The sequence below is a fragment of the Battus philenor genome, unplaced genomic scaffold (assembly GCF_028537555.1).
Source record: "Battus philenor isolate CCGP_79_NKW_IND1 unplaced genomic scaffold, ilBatPhil1.0.hap1 SCAF_6, whole genome shotgun sequence".
Classification (NCBI taxonomy): domain Eukaryota; kingdom Metazoa; phylum Arthropoda; class Insecta; order Lepidoptera; family Papilionidae; genus Battus; species Battus philenor.
The window spans coordinates 5,919,475-5,942,914 of record NW_027181726.1 but is presented as its reverse complement, the minus strand read 5'-3'; the positions used below and the strand labels follow the sequence as shown (position 1 = coordinate 5,942,914).

At 32.1% G+C, this 23,440-nt stretch overlaps 2 protein-coding genes across 2 annotated transcripts in view; one reads left to right on the top strand and one right to left on the bottom strand.

Annotated features, from left to right (window-relative positions):
• Ptr (Patched-related) overlaps window positions 1-9,928 on the top strand; it is a 35,138-nt gene extending 25,210 nt beyond the window's left edge. Inside the window, exons 2-11 of the mRNA XM_068773959.1 lie at window positions 1,010-1,286; window positions 2,436-2,653; window positions 3,928-4,106; window positions 4,845-5,188; window positions 5,258-5,458; window positions 5,539-5,676; window positions 6,305-6,618; window positions 7,268-7,480; window positions 7,556-7,765; window positions 7,849-9,928. Coding sequence (XP_068630060.1) covers window positions 1,010-1,286; window positions 2,436-2,653; window positions 3,928-4,106; window positions 4,845-5,188; window positions 5,258-5,458; window positions 5,539-5,676; window positions 6,305-6,618; window positions 7,268-7,480; window positions 7,556-7,765; window positions 7,849-8,940 — 3,186 coding nt within the window. The 3' untranslated portion in view covers window positions 8,941-9,928. The remainder of the gene's footprint in view (window positions 1-1,009; window positions 1,287-2,435; window positions 2,654-3,927; window positions 4,107-4,844; window positions 5,189-5,257; window positions 5,459-5,538; window positions 5,677-6,304; window positions 6,619-7,267; window positions 7,481-7,555; window positions 7,766-7,848) is intronic.
• A 14-nt stretch (window positions 9,929-9,942) lies between these two features.
• On the bottom strand, window positions 9,943-22,718 carry LOC137930641 (telomere-associated protein RIF1-like). The gene is made up of 12 exons (XM_068773957.1): window positions 22,628-22,718; window positions 22,198-22,436; window positions 21,658-21,894; window positions 21,179-21,429; window positions 19,990-20,773; window positions 19,746-19,918; window positions 17,737-17,971; window positions 16,170-16,368; window positions 15,353-15,570; window positions 12,288-15,236; window positions 11,392-12,216; window positions 9,943-10,435 (listed from the first exon to the last, which is right to left on the bottom strand). The coding sequence occupies exons 2-12, from the start codon at window positions 22,432-22,434 to the stop codon at window positions 10,139-10,141; spliced, it is 6,405 nt and encodes a 2,134-aa protein (XP_068630058.1). The 5' UTR covers window positions 22,435-22,436; window positions 22,628-22,718; the 3' UTR covers window positions 9,943-10,138.
• Between the last annotated feature and the right edge of the window lie 722 nt (window positions 22,719-23,440).

Below are 23,440 nucleotides of genomic sequence, written 5' to 3'. Positions count from 1 at the left end.
CCTTTCGATAAAATGTTCATCTGCCATTTGATTCTTATGTTTGAACACAGTTAACGAAACGCAAAATCTTGTCTCAAGGTGGGCGTTGCATAGAAATTTGAATTATAACTTATAAACAAAAAATTCGTTCGTCGTAAAAAATAACGCCGCACTGTTAATCTTTCTGTTTAAATAAGTGGAAAGTTTTTTGGTCACGGCTAAACGCTGCGGGTTGGCATTCACAGCTTTACCGGATTTGAGATGATAGAGTGCTAAACGCGTACACGTCCAAGAACCTATGAATAATATAAAATAATAATAATACCCAAGTCTTTAATAAAAATTATTTATTCAATTACTTTTAGAAAACTACAGAAAAAATTAAAACTTTCATAAAAAGAATATTGATTTATCACCATTATTTCGGATTTAGGACGTCCACAGCTGGACACTGTTGGACACTAGTCGCTAGATCCTTCGGTTTCCAAAAGGACGGAAGCGACCTGCTTCTAAAAAAAAATTTCTTCCGTCACTTTCTAATAACAAAAAAATATATTTATGCTTAAGATTCGGGCTGACTAAAACAATAGTAACTTCCCGTAGATATTAAATAGATAGAAGAACTATTTAAAAAAAATTGTGGTCTGTTAAAGAAATTGACTAGCAAATAAACCAATGCCCATAAGTAAATGGGTCAAACTTCCAGGTATTTTGAAGTCAAAATATCATCGGCAAATATCGGTCCTTTTGTAAGCTAGTTTTTAGAAATTAAATATTGATATAACAATAACCGAACGTTTGCTTAAGTCGCTTCACATCGTTAATAGTAACATTTTTTTGGTTTTACTTACATTACTTAAATTTAACAATATACACCCTTACTACTAAGTAATTAGTTGATATATTGTTTTAAGCGATTGACGACCACGATTTTTTTTTATTTCGCCAATTCATTAATTAATCAAAATTGCAGTATCCGTCAAAACAAAGATTAAAATTATACTAAATATTAAATTTTTCTTTATTACAGATGGGTTGCAAACTAACATTTGTGGACGATATTCTAAATCGATCCTTCTACAAACTGGGATTAATCGTCGGCAAACAACCGGGCTACTTCATCATCATTCCGGTTCTGCTGACATTGCTAATGGTCACTGGCTATCAACGAGTTCATTACGAGATGGACCCTGAGTACCTGTTCTCTCCGGTCAGCGGCCAGGGTAAACTGGAAAGGAGAATTGTTGAAGAGCATTTCAAAGTCAATTACTCCCATCGGTTTAACGTCGGAAGAATAACTCGAGCTGGTACGTTCAGTATATATGTCGAAGAATTTATTTTCAAACTTGAGTAAGTTATTTTGGTTAGGTAGTCGGTATTAATTCGTTAACGTATCTTTTAGAATTGAATTCAATTCAGAATGCGGTGGATTATATTCGTAACACATAAATTCAATTTGTTTCCTGTCGACATAGCATAAGAATGATTAAAAGTGTATTTTAATTTTATAATGATAATAATAAAACGTTAGAGAAAAATGCAAAGAGGCACATTGGTGTGAAAAAATTAATAATAAATATAAATCACGACAATATATACATTACATATTATTTCGATCGTAACACAAATAGCAAAGATAGAAAAGATATAATTCATCCTATTTAAAACCTTTATAATGGCGTTCTAATGACAAAATCTTTGTAAAGACATTAATTTGCCTTTAAGCATTCTCTTTCAGTTATTATAATTACCAGGAAATTAAAATTAGTTTCTTATAAATTTACAACAAAAAATTGCAATTATTACAAAAAATCTGAAGACACGTTTACCAAATTTTCAATTATTTTTCATTCATATTCAATTTATTTTTCTATTATAAATAAATCTGAAATTTGTATATCATTATACAATGACATATATACTATTGCATATTGCAGTTTTGGGCATAATTACCAGCGCGATCTAAATTAAAGTACGTCATCATGTGTATATTTATATAGATATGTCCTTATTCCTCGAGATTTCTCCGTTAATTATTTTAATAACGTAAAGGAAACGTATACTTATTTATTACTTATAGCATAATAGTATTTATGGGTATAATATAAATGTTCGATTTTTATCATTAATTTCAGGTCAATCTTGAAAGATGTAAATTTATATTTATAAACAATGCCTAATTTATACCCATGTAAAGTAATACCATTGTTTATTAGAGTGTACGATAAAATAATTATCATTTCCATTACACTACACGTATTAAATTTTGAATTTCGTTGTATATTATTGGACTGTTTTTATTGTCTGCACCTAGATCTCTATCTTTACTCAATGTTATGATTCAGTTAACTTTTAATTTTTAGATAATTGATGAACCGAATACAAGTCAAATACGTTTAAATTATTTCAACATGAATTGTACAAATTTTTGTTAACGAAGAATTTTATGTTAATAGGAAGATTCGGACGAGTAATTATCGTTGCTAAGGATAACATTACCAACATGCTGCGTACCGAAGTCTGGAAGGAGCTCCGTCAGTTGGATGAGCTGGTGCAAAATATCACAGTGACATTGCCCAATGGCGAGACCTTTACCTACAGGGAGGAATGCGCGAAATGGGAAGGACAATGCTTTGTTAACGACATCCTTAATTTGGATAAAATCATAGGCGAGGTATATGCATGTTTTTTTTATTTTATTTTTACATAATTACTAGCTGCCTGATATACGAGTACTTCATAATGTCCAGGGTTAGAAAAACATATTATAATAAAGATTTGTCAAAGGGGTTACTTTGTTTAATTAAATAATTCAAAAGTACTCCCTACTTAAAAAATTATTGCTTGCTATATCAATTTAAATGTCGATTTAATCTCTTCATAATATACATCGATTACTGTCAAAAATGTTTTATATTATGTACACTATATAAAATCCAACTTTTTTAATTTGATTATATTTTCATCATATATTGACGTAGATTTGACAGCAAAGAATAGCGTTATGTTGTTGTTTTGTCACAATGTGATCATAAAAACCTCTTTTGTGCCATAAGGAATATACGCAGAAAAAAATCTGTGATTATCAGGTCGTTTTTTAATTTTGTTCTTAAAACGAATTTAACGATTTTATTGATATTCACATAGATAAGATTAAATTAATTAAAATAATACAGAAATATATGTCAAAGTTATGTCATAACTTAAAAATAAATTCCAGGGACTTAAATATTTCGTTCACGTTATGTTTAATGTGTTTTTATAGCTTATTATCTTTGGCATAATACAGTACATTCCCAAGCATAAACCTATCGGTAGTTTCTTTTACATCTTTATAGCCTTGTAAATTAATGTGAATAGCATTAAATTACGTATATGAGTAAAACCATAACAATGGGCTATTACTCATAGAATGACTGACACTAAAACCACAGATCATTATCGACGATCGATGACAATGCTCGTCGCATGTGTTTGAACATGACTTATACTTCCTCGTAAACCTTTCATGATTAAATAATACTGTAAGACTACTGAATGCTTAATACTAAATGTAAATTAGTGAAATATTTGTTAGATTTACTATAAATATTTTCTCTAAAATTGGGTGTTGGCAAGCACACAGCAGTTAAAAGAGCAATAAAGATTGATATGCCTGGGTTTTCTCTGCGTGATTAAATTCAGAATGAAAAAATTCGTCGACCAACAAAAGTTTCCAACATAGCACAGCGAATTGGCACGTTGAAGTGGCTTGAAAAATGGCCGCTAAAGTTCTGGAGTGTAGCCCGCAAACGTCCTCCCACGAGATGGATAGACGACCTTGATAAAGTCGATCGTAGCTAGACGCAGACCACCTCCTACCGGTCTTACTGAAAATCTATAGAGGAGGCCTATGTCCAATAGCGTACGTCCTATGACAAAAATTCTGATGACTATAAACTTTTACAGGTCGAGCGTGGTGAATTGAATTTAACCTTCCCCATAATGTTCAACCCTGTCACTTGGGAAGCTCACGCTTTCCCCGTATACTTCGGTGGCTCTAAAGTCGTGGACGATACAATTGTATCAGTTCCCGCCGTTCAGCTCGTATGGTTTGTAAGAACAGACAACAAATTGCAACAAGAAAGGTAAGAATATTATTCTTAAAGAATGTTACAGTTACATTTTTAGTCTATATTTGCCAATTTTTATTTCATATCATATCTCAATTCTTGTAGCTAAATACTTTTCTAAAAACACATATTATACAAATCAGGCTTGACATAACAGACGAAATAACAGAAAACAATAAACACACACAAAATTCAATGAGGCGACTATTTTAAACTGCTTCAATTATAATCTGAAAAGAACACATTATATCTTTTCTATTGGTTCTCCGTAAATAATATTTACGTTTACTTTAGAACATTAAGTTTCTTAAGCTTTATAATTGATTTCAATCATCTCGGTCTTTGTGTAAGAATAACATCGCCTAACTTAGACAATAAATACAGATCTAGACACGGTTTAAGAAATCGTTTCAAATTTTACACCTATTAACGCTTTATCTTCTAGAATAACAACAATAAATGTATTTATGAAACAATTTTGTAGGTCAGATCAAGGTTTCCTAAAGATTTTTAGATCAGAAGCAGATATTTTATTCGTCCGTTGTCAAATAAATGTAACAAAAAAATCAAAATGAAAATAACGACCTACTTAAGGTTGCCGGAAGTCGCTCGATGTAGGCAGATGGCTGAAATGATTATGATGATTCATTCAAGACATTTTCAATCTCAGACTGATCGAAAACAATCCCAACAAAGAACACTTTGTAAAGAATGTTTAGAAACGTATTTAATATGTTCTTTTGGATTTTGCAGAGGCGCTGCCTGGGAAGACGCATTTCTCGACGAAGTGGGTATAGCGGAAGATACCGGGCGATTTAAACATATTTCAGTAGCTCGCTTCGCATCTCGAACTCTCGACCACGAATTGGAAAAGAATACTCGAACCGTAGTGCCTTTCTTCAGTTCCACCTTTATTCTTATGGGGATATTTTCTATAATCACTTGCATGATGGGGGACTGGGTACGCTCGAAACCATGGTTGGGTCTGCTCGGAAATATATCGGCAGTTATGGCAACAGTTGCTGCATTTGGATGTGCAATTTATTTAGGAATTTCATTTATCGGAATCAATTTGGCTGCTCCATTTCTTATGATCGGTAAATAATAATCTCCTTAATAACTTATTAATAAGAGATCAAAGAGTAACTAGTGTCTTTATTTTACAGGAATTGGTATCGACGATACTTTCGTAATGTTAGCAGCATGGCGTCGCACTTCACCGAAGCTTCCTGTACCGGAGAGAATGGCGACGATGCTATCAGAAGCGGCTGTTTCCATAACGATTACATCGGTCACGGACATGCTTTCATTTTTCATCGGTATCTTTTCACCATTTCCATCGGTGCAGATTTTCTGCATGTATTCGGGTAAATTATACATAACATATAACGGCGTACTTCTTCAATATATTAGTAACATTTTTTAATCCGGAATGTATTTTAAAAAGGTCTGGCAGTATGCTTCACATTTGTATGGCATCTCACGTTCTTTGCCGGCTGTGTAGCTGTATCGGGGTATCGCGAAAAACAAAATCGACACACTATAACATGGCTTAAGGTGTTGCCAGAATCGAGGGCTCGCAAAGGTAAATAAATTTGGTTCATATGTCAGTAATAATATTTAAAAGGGTCTATATTCTTCGTAAAACCAATTGAAACAAGTTTTTAAAAAAACGAACGTTATGGGTGTTTTATAATAATTAAATTTCGAAAATATTATTCAACATCAGTAACACTTAATTATTATTTTTAATTTTTTATACAATATGTATTAATGCTAAGCATGTTTTAAATTGCAAATATTAATAATATTTTAATAATAATAATTGGTATTATGTAATCAGTATTATAATCGACAATTTTAACCTATTAAGCATAAAATTTAAAATATATCATAGATTGAAGATATAGAAATATGCTAATTAATTCTTAAACTTAGAGTTTTGATCAGACAATTATCGTTATTAACAAGCTTTCTTCAGCGTGCCGATGTTATATCAGTGTTTACTTTCTCTACAAATGATGACTGGAACTGGTATAATACATGGAAAGTAATACGTTCGCAGCTAAGATGAGTTTTTAGAAAATTATATTGTATAAATTTAAATTAAAAACCCACGGTTAAGTAGTACAAACTCTCACTAATCAATAAGTAGTACAAACTTTAAAATTAAAATGAAAAGACAAACCTAATCTTGATAAATATTGTTTTAGAAGAAAAATCATGGCTCTACCGAATATTCTGCAGCGGAGGAATCGACGTAGCCGACCCGGATAACCCCGTTGATAACAAGGAACATTGCATCATGGCCTTCTTCCGTACCACTATGGCGAACATACTTAACAACAGCCTAGTGAAGGCTTTAGTCATTGTCGTGTTCTTAATTTATCTTGCCGGAGCAGGCTACGGTGTGACAAATCTAAAAGAAGGTCTGGAAAGAAGAAAACTGTCTAAGGTGGATTCGTATTCTGTAGAGTTTTTTGATCGCGAAGATCTCTACTATAGAGAATTCCCCTATAGAATACAGGTAATACAACATAACCACAAATTGTCAAAATATGCGCTTTGATAGTAAATATACTTAAGACAGACAGACTAAAATATGTAAAACAGAATGAAGTAGCGTGTAGTTCGAATTCATCTCAAAAATTTTCCCGAAAGACGTCCACCTCTAGGAAGACAGATAACCTTAGCAAAGTCAATGACGTCGTACGCTGCGCATGCTGATCCGTCTTCACTAATGAACTTTGAGGCCCCGGCAGTCATCTATTCTTCGCCCTTAATGACATGCCCAGTGCCAATTCAATTTTCAAATCCGCTAAGCTTTGTCGGCTACTTTAATTCGCCTATATATTTCCGAATTTCTTATTCAATTTCGTAGAAAAATCCCGAACTTAAATCTCTATGGTTCGTTGAGAAACTTAAAAGTGGGCTTGCAGATGAGGCCAGAAGTGAGAGACCGTGTTTCTCTTTCTTGAGTTAGGTAAACATATAGAACAGAATAATATTATCAATTAATTTATTGCGTAATTTAAAACCTCTCAGAATTCACACGTCTATGTCATGTCGACGTCAACTAAAAAGTTATCCAGGGAACTATAAAGCAAAAGATATAGACTTTTTTTTACAACGAATAAATGAAAACTAGAATTATAACTATGAAACAATTTTCACAGGTGGTGATCACGGGCAATTACAATTATTCCGATCCAAAAGTGCAGGACGAAGTTGAAACACTTACTCAGAAGCTCGAGAATACATCTTACATTTCTAACTCTCTGTACACAGAATCGTGGCTCCGAACGTTTGTTAATTACGTATCGAGAAATAACGACTACTTAAATGTGACTATTGATAATGAAATTGATTTTATCAAAAATTTGAAAGAGGTACTAATACAATTAAATACTTTAAATTACTTTTGAAATTTTGTGCGTATTATATTGACGTTAACGTTTTTGCAGTTGTGGCTATTCCCTGCCAATCCATTTTCTTTAGACGTAAAGTTCAACAAAGCTGGAGATCAAATTGTAGCATCGAGGTTTTTAATACAAGCAATTAATATTAGCGGAACTAATCATGAAAAAGAGATGGTCAAAGCACTTAGAGAAGTCGTCGCTCAATCGCCCCTGAACGCTTCAGTCTTTCACCCATATTTTGTTTTCTTCGATCAGGTAAAAATGTTTAAATCCTAAATGTTACAACAATAATATAAGTTTTATAATAATATTAATTTAATAAACTCTTATGTTTTCAGTTTGAGCTCGTGAGACCAACATCACTTCAGAATCTATGTTACGGAGCACTTATGATGATGATAACTTCATTTATATTTATCCCGAACATCTTATGCTCTCTGTGGGTGGCATTTAGTATAATATCAATAGAAATAGGTGTTGTTGGATATATGGCGCTTTGGGACATCAATTTAGATTCCATTTCGATGATTAATCTAATTATGTGCATAGGTTTTTCCGTTGACTTTACTGCTCACATTTGCTACGCTTACATGGCATCGAAAGCAAAAACTCCTAATGAAAGAGTGAGCGAATGTCTCTATTCTTTAGGTCTTCCGATAGTTCAAGGTTCATTCAGTACAATTCTAGGAGTCGTAGCGTTGTTGCTTGCGGATAGCTACATATTTTCTGTGTTCTTTAAAATGGTATTCATGGTGATTTTCTTCGGTGCCATGCACGGTTTATTCCTTCTACCCGTTTTACTTTCATTATTTGGTCCGGGATCATGTACGAGAAAAACAGATAACATTAAAATGTCTAAAGTAGAAAAAAATTTCCCTCATCCATATTGTTTACCTCACCCACAGTTGGTTTTGAAAGATCAGGTCTTTAACGGGAAAGGTATCAATCCGAACGGCGTTTATAAGATTTATGGAGATGATAAAGATTTAGGAATTGGTACCTCTGGTGAAGATACGAGTGAAAGCAGCTCGAACCAGTCGCAGCGAAGACAAATCGTTAACGACGGAACTTCTAGGAAGAAATACGAAGACGGTTGGAAAAGGTCCAATTATCAAAGCACCAGTCAATTCCAGCCTTCTGGAGAATTAGACCTATATGGACATGAATCAGACAGGACATGGCAAAGGCAACGCCACGAAGACAGTCGCCGTATCAGCGATAATTACCGTAAAAGTCGTGAAGTACATAAGGATGATGACTGGGTTGCGAAACGTAAGACCAGCGATGCAGGACCGCGCCGCGACGGCCCTTACAGAGTGACGCGAGCTCACTCACAACACAACATACATAGGACCCGCGCACCCAGGCGTTCCAACTCCCACCACAACCTCGAACACTTAGACTACGTTGCGGAAATGCGTTTTCCCTGACAGTAACCAAACAACCTCTAAGCTGCTTACAAAGTTAGATAAACTTTAATTCAAGTGCTCAATCTCGGGACCAAAGTTTCACTTTTCCTATTTGGGAATTGACGTTTTGCGCTTAAGTGTAGAAAAGTCGTTCTATTAAATACGATAGACAGAGATACTTTTCGTCATGAAATTAATAGGAAATGCGTGAAAACACATAAAAATAGTATGCGAACTTTAATAAAAGTTCAAACTTAGTTTTAAATTTTATTTTAATGACAATGTTTATTTTTGTTTTTAAACCATAGATTTTATATAAACCGGAAACATTAGCAATTAAAACACTTGATAGCTCCGGTAATTCCCTTTTGATTTAATCTATGTTATTTGAGGGTTTATGTCCCAGTTTCGATTATAATCTAAGTATTTCAACATAGTTAATAAATATTTATACTTTAATTCAAACACTTCATCGGAAGAAGATGAGAAATTCATAATTTATTATATCATTGAGTTCCTAGAGTCTATGTAAAAATATAGGCTAATAATCAGTTCGATTAAAATCATTTATGGTAATTCTCTTCTCTGGTGAAGTGTTGGAAACTGTAATTAACTTTATTCATAATTAATATTGTGATAATTATCAATAGATCAGGGAAAGGTGTGTAGTAGCCTTAAAGAAACTTGTATATATGTGCGTATTTAATATCTCTGTCAATACACAAAGCTTTAACGTTACTTGTATCTTGTAAAACTGTATATTATTGTGATTGATTCCGGCTGCCATGTGCCTACAAAAAAAGTTATAATGTACCTATAAATAGTCAAGTCAATATCTGACATTTTTTGGTTTCTGAAGCTCACCTTGCAAATTCATTAAGAAGATGGTGTCACATATTAATAATAATGGTACGGGTTATGATTTACCTTATGGCCTTCACAGCCATTGCTCATGACTGAATAATGTAAATACTTGAAGTTGTTTTGTATGAAATAAAACTAGTTTTTTACTCGCTTATTTTTATTTACTACATTCAAATGATTCATTACCTATACTGAGTGTTTCATTAATAAACTTTAACAATAAAGTTTATAGGTCTAAGATAAAATAAAATTTCTTAGATTGAATAATCAATTATACATATAGTCATTTAATTATTAGACAGCGAATTCTAAATCATAATAAATAATACAATATTGTAAAATTGAAAAGATATTTCTACGAGGATTTCGCGTGCACTTTACGCAAAATTTCACTACAGAATAAAATTAAGTCCTTAGAATTAAATCTGTCACACAAATAACTTTGTAAAACGTTTAATTGTGTGCTGTTTTCTTCTGAATGGATATGCTTACAATAATGATCTAATAACGTACTTAATATGTCGAATACATTAGAATTGTCCACTTTTTTGGACAATAAATCAATGGTGTTATGTAACGACAAGTTATCGGCAATTTTCTGCTTAGAAGTTTCGTCGAGCTGCTCACATAACTGGCTGACAAAATCAGATCTCTGCAAAAACAAATGTATAATAAACAAACTAAACATTTATTTGTTACAAATAGGCACACCAACAGCAAAACATAATATAACTGCATGAGCTATTGCATGTGTACATAGCTCTAGCCATATTTATGCTGGCTTATATTTAAACGTTAATACCTAACTGATAAAAAAACAAAAGAATATTAAACGGCTCTCTAAATAATAAAATGCAAGAAAGGAAACTTTTTATTGTATGTTTATTATAATCAAGATTTCATACTTCCTTTATAGGAAAAAAAAGAACTAAAAGTGTATAAGCATTCTATTCATGAAAACCTCAACACTTTAAAATGATTAAAAATATAAGAAACAGACAGAGACAATAGTTAAATATAGCGCGATTTTAACCGCGCTTTTATATTTCATTTACTTTATTTACACTAAAATATTAATAAAAAATACAACTAAAATGAAATGTAACAAAAATATTAACTGAAAATTAAACAATTTACGCAGAGGTTGTACATCAGGCAGTCTTATCGCTCGAGACGATCTTTACCTTTGCATGGCAATGAGACATGAAGGAAAGGGCAGTTTAGGGCGTATATAACAATAATAATAATAAAAAATAAATAAGACGTGCAAGTAACAATTTACATATTCATATTTTTAAAACTTCTCACCAAAAAATAAAATCCTAATTTTAGAATTATGCTTGGTATTGTTGTAAACACACAAGTCATAGAAACACAGATCAACACAAACGCAACAGAAGAAGCCCAATAACAGGTTGAAGAGAAATTAGGCAGATAAAAGTCATCAGTCATAGAGTAAACAGGAATAATGAACATAAAAGCAAATAAACGCATGTGCACTGTGCAAACGATAGATCTTTACCTAGTAATCACTATACATTGTACATTTTCTGGAAAATGAGATACAAAAAATGGAGTAAGTAATAAAGAAAAATCATCAATACTTACTTCAGATAGTGATGACGTAATTAAACTTGATGTAGATTGTTCCCTTGATTCAGTAGTTTGAGTAGCATTATTAGAAATGGATAAAATGTCTGTCTGCGTTGACGCCAATATTAAAGGAACTTTTGTTTGCACTTCCATATTAAAGTCATTTTCATTCTGTTTATTTTCTGTCGTTACTACTTCTGATGGTTTACTAATATGTTCTTCAAGAACAGAATTCAAAGAAGGCTCTTGTGCATCATCAGCCTGATCAATTTTTGACAATTCATCTTTATTCAACATTTCCGTTTTCGCGGCATAATCTGTTAACACTCTTTTAACCACTTGAACTTTAGGAGATTTGATGCATAACCTGTTCACTTCCAATTCAGTCATTTTAGCTAAGTCACCAACAGTTTCAACGGTATCTTCGAATTCTCTTAAAAGTAATAACTTCATGGCTGGTGATGATAATTCTGTTGCAATATTGTCTATTGGATCTTTGCAATTAACAAGTTCTGTGCAGATAGGATCTGTATCATTTAAATCGCTTGTTTTTATTACTTCTGCTACTGGTGTTTGTTCAAGTGAACTCATTTCACTATCATCTTTACTGATCATTTTGTCGTTTTCTACAAAACTTTCAACAGTTTTTGTCAAAACATTTTCTAACTTAAATACACTATCTAACCTCTTTTGTGATTTCATGTTAACCTGACTCCGAAGTTGTCTCTCCTGCCGCTTGATTGCAGAATTTTGTGGTGAACGTATACCACTTGGTTCTATATATTTTTTAACGCAAATTGTTGTAGATACTGGCGGATCGTGGAAACTTACTCTTTTCCTCTGAAATGTAAAAAATTAAGTAATTAGAATTAAAAATACAATCTGTGCTTTGATAGGTGATAAGATATTACCTTAGAGGCAGGAGAAATAGTTGATTCATCAATTATGTCATTTAGTTTTCGTTTCAATATAGGGCCAGAGGGACTGCTGTCTGTTGTAGGAAGGCATCGTTTTAACTTAAGGAAATTATCACTATCTTCGTTTTCGTCACACATTTCGCTATTTTCACCAACTGAATTATATAATATCCGTAAATTTCGTCGAGCAGATGTATTCATACCCATAGACCTTTTACCTTCTTCAGAATCCACAGACTTTTCTTGAGTATTTATTGTTGGTACCCTATCAGGTACACAAAGGACTAGCATCTGTGCGGCCCTGCCACCGGATCTCACTTGCGGCCGGTTCTTTTTTAAAGATAATGAAGAACTGGGACTCGAGTTATTCATGATTATTCCATCTCTAGGAGGTGATTGATCTCTTTCATCAGGTAATACTTTGTCATTTGTAAATATTTCAGGTGATTCCGTCTTGTCAAATGGTTCACCATTACTTTGTACAGGAGATGATAGAGTTATAACAACAAAGTCACTGCTAGTTTCCGGGACTGGTGAATTTTTTTCTTCATGAACAGGACTTAATGTTTTGATTGGTGAGATCTCTAATGTATTATTCATGAAATCTTGTTTTCTTCGTGCTTCATCTTTCAATGGGGAGCAATTGGTGCTGACATTTTTCTCTTGTAAAACATTCGATGTTTCATTGATTAATTGTGAATTAAGGCTTTGTGTACTTATATCAGCAGTGTCATTTTCTTCATTACTATCATTTTTCGCAATTGTAGTCAACTCTTCAGGAGCCTCCAATTGAGATTGAGATTCCAATTGCAAACTTAGGTTAGTTTCTTTTAATGACTGTTCCAACTCTAGACATTGTGTTTCACAGTCGGCAGTATTTTCTGTACCCGAGTCTATATAAGTATCGTCAGTATTAATAACAATTGCTGGATCATCGCTTGTTTGTCTAATATCACTTGAGGTTATATTTTTGTCTATAGGCTCGGTTTCCATTTCCACAGTTAATTCAACCTTGTTTTCAATTAGAGTTTTGTTTCCTGGTAGTTCAGTGTCGTCATTATTTTCAATTAACAAGGTTTTATTTTTTAAATCGATATCGTTTTCAATACTCCGGGCTAAAGCTTGATCAAGTTTATTCAAATCTTTGGAAATTTCATTACAATGTTCTGGAGTAGCATTTTGTTTTTTATTTTTTTTAGTAGATTTTACACTTATAGTAGATATTGTAGAATCTTGTGAACTCTCTATTATATCTTGAGATTGAGTTGTACAAAAAACTTCTACAAAATCACTTTGAGTTTCATCACTTGTTCTATTTGACTTATTTTTATCCTTCAACTTCTTATCCGATTTTTGTTCTTTGTTATCGACTTTGGGCTTAGTTATTTTTTCTATGAAACTTTTTCTTTTAACAGCTGCAGGTGAAATTTCTGTAACTGCTTTTCTTGTTAACCGTTTTTCCGAATTAATTGTCAAAAATGGATGTCCTTCAACCATATCAATAGCTAATTCTTTTTCGATTCGAGACCTTCTTTTACCAACTTTTGAAACATTTAATTTTGGCGTACTTTCATCTACATTATTTAAATTTTTATTATCGCTTAAATCTGGAGTTTCCGTGCTACTGTTTATCTTTTCATTTGAATGGTCACTTGATGAAATATGAGCGTCATCTTCCGTTTCCAAATCACATGTTTTTTGTTTATTTAATGTAACAATGTTTTTATTGCTTATTGTACTATCTGGTGAAGTTTCAAACGTTTTGATTGGGCTTTCAAATACAATTTCATTTGTATTCTTAACTGTGTCATTATTACCTATATTATCGCTACTAACAGTTTCGTCAATTTTGGCTTTCTTAGGATTGTCAGCAGAAATTTGTTCCATTTCTTTTGATTCTGGGTTTTGAAGTTCACTGCTTTTTTTTAATTTTTCCGGTGCATTACGATTTAGGGAATTACGTGGTCTCTTACAAGATAACGGCTTGAGATCTTCAAATTTCTTAGGCTTTCTTTTCACCCGAGAAGGTCTTTCAGAATTTATTTCTGGAGGAGCTGAATTTATTATATTATTATTAATGATTTGTTTTGTTAGAGGCGTAGTTGGCAAATTCTCATTTACTGTGCAATTCAATTCGCCTCCCTCTTTATATAAAGATGATTTTTCAATTAGGTTTCGAACATTCCTAAATACTCTGTCTTTTAATGCCACTCGCGGAGACTTTGGACTCGTTTTATCTAGTAATTTCTTTTCAACATTAGGGTTTGGCACAGAGGAATTATTTCTAGCATTATCAGAGTTTTCTTTTTTGGCACTCTCTGTTATAATATTTTCAATAATTTGTGGCACAACACTGGAACATGGTATGTTGTTTAATATTAACGATGCAGCTTCACCATCCATAGTAACAGACTTACTGCTTGTGGAATCAATAGAATTTGTTCTAAATACGTTTTTAAATTCATCTTGAGATTGAGATAAATCTTGATACAAAGCAGGTATGTCTTCTCTTGTACGTTTCATTTTTTCTTTCTGATTGTCGGTTAATTTTTTAGGATTAAATTTCCAATTTGACTTAACAACAACATATTCCTCACCATTTTCGACAACTGTATCTATTATTTTTGAATCCTTTTTTTTGCTTTTCTTAGATAAAGTGTTGTTAAATGGTGTGGGAAATTTACTTTGATCATCAGAATTTGTCACTTTATCATCGGTTACATTAGAAATAGATTCTACTGTTTTGTTATCGTTTGTCTTTTTGTCAACAATGCTGCTTAATATTGCGAGACTATTCTTATCAGCATCATTGAATTTGAGATGGGATGTGTATACTTTTAATTCATCTGCTATTATTATTTTCAAAGAATAATAAGCTTCTTTCTTAAATAATAAAACTAACGGCTCAGCAAGTTTTACTATAAAATTGTATTCTTGTTTCTCCTGTAAAATTAAAAAACTAATAAATTTAAAAGAAATTAAAAAAAAATAATTAACTGTAACTATGTATCAATGTTTAATATACATCTTATAACAATTATACTAAAGTGCATACATACATTATCATTTTCTTTATTGTGCTTTGAAATCATTTTCAAAATATTGTTTAATATTAATAACAAAGACTTGGCCAGTTTTTCGTTATTTAAATTGACAAGTTTGTTAAGGATTGAGATGAAAATGTTAGTGAAACTTGATAAATCACACTTGACTGATGCATAATCTAATCCATTAGTAATAACTTGCAGTGTTTCTGCAGTCTTATGAACGAGATTATCTGAAAGTTTAGAAATTTTATATTAAGAAATTGGAAATAATAAGTTTTCACTCTTAATATTATACACATACATTTTACAAATTCATAATTTATGCACCCCAAGGCCTCACAATTACTCACAAAATAAACTGCTAAATTAGGGTTTTATTCTTTTTGAACCAATTTATTTGAGTGCCAAATACAGTACGCTGAACCAGAACCAGATTTCAAAACAATCAATAAATATAAATAATCTTTACCAATAGTGAGTTTTTGATAGTATCGATACATATTGGATTAATACAATTATATATATTGTTCTTAAACAATGAACACAGGGAAGTCACAAAATAGAATAAGGCCAAGTTGTACCGAAATGCAGACGACATTGCAATCTTAGTGTTGGATTGAAGTTAATAAAATAAAAAGTTTAAATATTTTAGTTTAAGAGGACAATGGTTACTCATTAGATAATTGCTTGAAGATAATATATCGAATGATTGCTGTATTTTGATTATAAATACTAGCTATCACTAAATATACTTCAATCTGATAACATATCTGGAATCGACAAATCATAATAATCATAAATCATGAATTAAATAAACTTTTATACTAACCATTTTCACTGGTATTGGCCTTGTTTAAAACAGCTAGTGAAGCATTAAATAGAAAACGCCTATGATTTGCACTTGGGTTACTTTCAATTGTATTATTATCCATTATCATGTCACAGATCAAACCATCGACAGGAGAGTCTTTTAATTTATCACTTGCATAGATGTATAACGAAATCCAAGCATTTGTAGAAGCATCCACCTAAATAAAAGATTTGTTTCAAAATTAATATTTTTAACATTAAACCAATAACATAAAAGTATCCTAATATCTTCAACATCAAACACTCATGAGAAAACTAATATTCATATCTAACTAGTCAACCATGGAATCAAACCATAAGTAGCTCTTTTCTATATAACATACATACAGATAAACAGACACAGTGTCACCTATCAAATTACTATAAGGCCACTATTAAATTTAAATATAAATTATTCCTTTCAATAAGAAAAGTTAATTCCTGTACATCAATACCTCACTTCGTGTCGTGATTGCGTTCTAAAAAACACTTCGCAAAGTGAATTAAGATTTTCTGTAACAAACACGTAGATCGAATATAGGTTCCAGAGTTCCGAGAAACATTTAAAAAACCGACATTTATAATTTTATTACACACATAAAAAATTGGGTCCCTAATTAAGGTAAAAAAGTAACATAAGTCAGCCAATAAATAAATTGCATGAATATCTACCTTTTTTGTAACCAGAAACAACACGTTAAAATTAATATAAATTTATTATTATCTTTATTAAAAAGCACAACACACTACATTACAACACCCTACGTAATCTAAACTGAAGTCTAAAATTAGCAAAACTTGACTTTTAGTCAGAAAGGGAATTCCCAACACAAAAGTGTTGACATCTTTTGAAAAAAAAAATTAGACTAAACCAAAACAACGAAAACTCGAAAATCTAACGTCGCACAGTGAAATTTAGTACTAATTAATCAGCGACGCAAATTCGAAAAAACGCAAAGCGAGGTATTGGTAAACTTAAAAAACCTAAAGCATAATGTGCGAGCAAAATATTAAACAACTATAAACCAAACTCCTTCATTGCCTTAAGACTTAAGCCTCGCCTTTTAAGACTTAAAGTTTGAAAACGATGTGTGTTACGAGTGGTGACTTCCAGTTGTGAAATTAGGTTTATCACTTCGGGCTTCACTCGCGAGCACACAGTCGCTCAATGAGCCATAGAGAAAATTTGCTTAGGATTTCTCTCTCTCTCTCATTTCTATGAGATAAAATAAGGAGTAACCAGATCAGTAGACAAACTTAATTAGCAAACACAGCCTTGATAGATAGCAAGTTAAAATGGCAGAGGCCAGGCCATATAGCGGACAGAATAGGTGGCTTTTGGGGCCTTAAGATTCTGGAGTAGAGGTTAAGGACTGGAAAGCACAAAGCAGTCATATGATCTGGTTAATTTCATCAAAAAATGCTAGATGCATACCATTCGATTGGTCTTATTAAATTTATAGGGAAAGCTTATGACGGGCAGTATGTGTGGCTGAGATGTCTTTTGATGAAGATAATGATAAAACAATTACACAAATCTTTCTCACCAAAGTAAGTAAATTTAATGACTTCAAGGGCAACAATAACATATTTTTCAATATCTCCAAACTGATGTCACATTTCAATTCACATATGGATTCAGACAGGGCAGTCCATAACATAAGAGTATTATTTTTACAAAGAGGTTTCTTCAAGTATTTTTCCGAAACTGGGTTTAAATATTCTTTTGCAATCAATTTTGCTAGTGGTTTCAATTTGGTAATAATTTCTTTTGCGTCAAATCTGAAAACATGTTTTATTTATTAAATTTACAAAGCACTGAACATAAGAAACATTATAACTAGTAGAGAGTAAATTATACACAGTGCCTGGAAAATCACACAAATCGCTTAGTTATCTCATTAACTACTATCGGCTACACTAAATGACTGTAATGCCATAATATACAAAACATGGTGACCGATAGTGAAGGATGAAATATTTCCTGCTAAGAGGCTCCTTAAACCTGATAAAGAATAAGGATCGACTCTGCATATAGTCTGAAACTACAAAGCTACAAAGCTCTGAAACTACAAAGATCTAAAAGATTCAGGCGTTACCTCGCGGAAGTCCATTTTAACTAAGAAAGGAACTAATATATAGCTACTGCCGTAACGAAAACACCAAAATGCGAAGTAATTAACTTTCTTGATAACACTATCACACGGGAACATTGTCAGCATTTTTTGAGGTATATAGAAAACAAACTCACGCCGATCTGGTGATACCATCCTCATCCTGTCATTCTTGGAAACATAAACTTGCACTCTTTCATTGATAGATAAATAGATTTATGACATACCCATTAAATGCAGACGCTTATAATAAAGAACTTAATATTATTTATTCAATTGTGCAAATGGTTATGAGCAGCGAATAGTGGATAGTCTAATTAAGAAGAAGGTAAACCAACAGGTGAGGGGTCTTTTATACCCAGCGCCACCTGAACGCGTTGTTCATAATTATAGATCTAGTTTATTATATTGAGGACCCCTATCTGAAAACGTTTTTAAGATATATAGCGACAACGGCGTTTATGTGGCGTTCAGAACTAACAACAACATTCGTCGTACGGTTTGTAAGGCAAAGAGAAAACCGAGGTTGGCAGGAGGTCGGGTGTCTATAAGTTGAAGTGTGGTGGGTGTGATGGGGTATACGTGGGTCAAACTGGTTGTAGTTTTAACATCCGTTATAAAAAATCTATTTTAGCGTATAGAATTGATCGTCCTGAAAGATCTCATTTCGCTAAACACTTATTAGAGTCGAGACATAGTTTACCAGACGGTCTTTCCTATGACGTATTAGATACCTGAAACAAGAGATTGCGGGTGGCCGTGTTGGAGCGGTTAAGACACGGGAGTATTGGCACTATATTTAACGAGCAGGTGAGAGTTTCCTCATGCCCATTATTACGAATTTGCCAACATACTCACTCAAATCACTCATCTAGTACGTAAAATGACATATAACTTACGCCTACGCTAAACAAAAAAATCATTCATGTAATTGGTCACGTGACTTTGAGTGGTAGTGGGGGAAGCACATAAATAGCAGAGCGGTGACGGACGGAGCTCACGGTGTTTGGTACTGTTCGGCCTAACATCTCCTGAGGATGTCCAGTGGAGGTATGAAACACGTGTAGAGAGTAGATTAACGGTGGTAGTAGTATTTCGCATTGTTTACCGCACGCGCATTTATCAGCGGACTGGCGGGCGGTGCACTTCATTGCACGACTACTGTTGCATAGCGGAAGCAGCTATATATATTAGTTCCTTTCTTAATTAATTACAGATAAGCATGGAGATATAAAAAGATTTACATGATAAATAATATTGGTAAAGTTAAGAATCAACTAAAATAAATAATTTTAACTCTGGTAATTATAAGTATAAGTTTTTAATAATTAATTTTTAACCATTTAAAATATTTTACTTCTATTTAAAATGTATTCTAAGGAATTATAAAATTTAATACTTAAATATGCTTATATTGTGTTTGTGAACAAAAATGAATATACCTTATGAAAATGTAGTCAAGAGAAGGATTTTGTATCAATGTAATTATTTTGTAAATTGCACTATTATCATCTTTTTCATTTTTGAACAATGGATAAATCTCATCATTGTCATCAAGTATAGATTTTGTTGCAATGTGAAATACAATGTTTGCTAATTTTTCACAGCGAGGGCTCTGCAATTGAAAAAGTTGTAAGATAAAAGTAGTAAAGAATAAACTTCCTCAAAATTTCTCATTTTACTTACTTGTAGTAATACTTCTAGTATTGTCAGAAGATCAGCAAACAAATTGTGTCTAACATAACAGTCAGAAATTTCTGCAATACTTGCAATAAATGACTTCCAAATACAATTAAAATGCTTTCTCACAGAGTCACTATCGTCATTTACACATATTCTTATGCTCATTGTTAGAGCATTAGTCCAATGTTTCCAATGATCAACTAACAAAATACCACTCAGTATTTTACTGCTGAGTTTCATTATGTTAACATTACAGTCACAATTTACATGACCTGCTATATTAGAGAAGGCTTCCAAAACTTGTCTTTTTGTATTAACAGTGAGCAATCCAGGAGCAAACACGGGTTTGTTAGGTACAGCAGGCTTACCAAAGCAAAAGTGCAAAAATGGAAGCAGTACCATCTCAAAATAGTTTTTAATTTTAGTCTCAAATTTTCTAATTAAATGCCACCATGTATTAAGCTTAGCAAGAGCTGTTTCTTCTACTTTTGCATTATTTGAAGTCAGTGGGATCATAAGCAGCTTCAGTCTCTTGTTTATATAAACCTCATTTGTTTCTGTTGAAAAATTGTCAATCAAAACATTCCAGCACTGAAAAGCTCGACATCTATTTTTCACATTCATTTTAAATGCAGATTCAACAACTGGTAGCATTGAGTTAATCGGACTTCCAATTGAACTGCTACTTTTGGTTATTTGATTCTTAAGTAATTTTATGAAAACAATCCATAACCTATACCATATGTCACTTCCGGCATCTAACAGATTCTTCATCATAGCAGGATACCTAAAAAAATAAAGAATTTAGAATAGTTCTTGACCTGCGATTTATTTCAAAAACAAATACAGTAAAGATGAGTCTAGGATTTTTAGGCAAAGCCATTAGGGTCAATAATTTAGTTAAAATTTTTAATTCCTGGTTTAAAAATACTTTGGCTTCGGAAAATGATGGTTGATGAAGTGTTGTCAAAAGCGAAAGTGCAAATTTTGCAGCAAAAACTAATCAATCAACCAATTTTCTACATGCATGAAAAACATTATTATTTGTTCATTTGTTACAGTAGCACTGTGATGACGACAGTGCAGAAAATATGAAGACAAGGGACTTTACCCCATAACAAATGTATGCAAGGCAATACTACGAAGCACAACTAAATAATGTTTTTTAATCTAAACTTAAAGTTATACTTACTTTTGTGGTGTATATATACACTCCAGGATCACTTGCCAGTTTGGATTATTAGCATAGTCAATTGCAACAAGATCCTCAGTTAACAACTCCAATGTCTCTATTGGTGTTAATGTTTTAATATTATTAGATGTTGCAAAAGCTATTACCGTTTGTACCATTTTAGTGAACCAGATATCTACATTGTCTCTCACAAACAGTGCCCTCTTATCAGGAGGTAAAATTTTTAATATTTTGTTTATTAAATTAATGAGCTGAAAAGAGAAATTGTACATGAATTTACATCAATTAAAATTCATATTGTACATGATTAACTGAGATTGAATATTTCAATACATTTGCATTTGATTAAAATTGAAGTGTAGCTAAAACAATATTTCACTTAAATTATATTTTTGTAAGAGCTATACTTAGAAAATATGATTGTTTTAATGAACCTATTTGGTAAAAAAGCAATGAGTGTATACATTTCTTTTACAAACCTGTAATCTTATGTCCATTGGAACCCGCTGATGGTAATACAAATTGATTATTTCCATTATTTCATTAGTATGACTTACAGCCAAAGTAACCAGTACATCATCAGGGTACAAGTTAAGAATCTCAAAACATAGCACCTTAAGTCCTTCAATTTTATTAAGTTGTGCCGTTGTTTTGATTATGTGGAGGATAGCAACTGCTGATGGCAAAAGTTCCGGCTTTTCTTCCAGTTCTTCCGCCTACAAAAAAGCTGCACTCTAACATAAAACAATAAATAAACCACAATCCATATTATCACTTTAAGATAAAATTGAATTACAGAACAAAAATGAATTATATACATATTAATTCTACAATATCATTTGATTTATCTGAATATTAATTTTTAGTAATTAGCATTCAGAGTCAAAGCAACATTTAAGGTAATTTCATGATGAATTATTTGCACACAATAAAATTCTATTAATATGGATCCATCAAACCGAAAACTAAAGAAAACAAATGACTATAAATAAATTTCGTTACAAAAGATTATTACATACTTTAATTTTTTTCAAAATTGCAAACATAACATTTAATGTGTTGACGGTATTTTTCATATCCTCCTTAAGATCACGTACACATATAGTCAATATCTTTTCCACAACTGGCACTTTTATATTTCCACGACTCTTCTCCAAAGCATCTTGTATACTTTGATAGTTCTGTGCAGTTAATGCGAAATCGTCTAGATGGTCAAGAATTCTTTCTAAATCCGGACTCATGGTATCTTCAGGCATATCTAAAATATAAGGCTACTTTAAAACCATTGAAAGAATTTGAAAGAACGTTGAATCAAAACCATATTTTATCCCCACGGGGCACAGCACAATGAACGTTAGCGGCGTTTAAATATATACACATAGACAAAAAGCCGAATCCTTATGAAAATTTTATTGCAACTATTAACACGTTTATAACATTAAAACATACTTATTTTCAAACCTAACTGTAATTTCTTAAAACTAAATCCTGCGAAACTGTTAACAATTTATTTATTAAATAACATTTCTGACATATAACGCATTTCTGGCGCGAATCAAGACAAGTGCGGGTAAATTATTGCCTGTTACAAAAATAACAACGCCTTTTTAGAAGAATAATTATCCCAATACTAAAAATTAGACAGTTACTTAGATTCTACAAAAAGTATATAAGAGATTTATATTTTCTTTTGGCATTTGTAAAATTAGAATCGATAAAATATTCTTGAGACATTAAGTTATAATTTTTAAATTTTTAACATTAATTCAAAAAATATTACAAGTTTGAATGACAAAACTAAAAAATGTAAATTTATTTATCATAACTCATTGCACGTACCATCTCTTTTCATTTAATTTCACAAGATTTTTTATTTAAAATAAGTTTGATACTTTCGTTCAGGTTTTAAAAATTCATAATAATGCTCACTATTGCAAGCACGCGAGTAGAATTGACATTAACTTCATCATTAAATTACATTAAAACCCAATTAATAAACATGACATCCCTACTTCGGTAACCTTTTTCGCAAGAAAAATTCTCAAAATATTGGCCACCTATTATCACAATTAGCAAATATACCGTATCCTTTTTTTCTGCGAGAATATGCTTCATGGGACAACAAAATATTTATGCTCAACTCATACGTCTACTTACTAAACCCTTACTATCTTCTTGTGATTGCTTTACTGCTTGCTGGTGAAGCTACGGAAACGATTTCGCATACTACCTACTACTACATAATTTTTAAGTTGATAACCC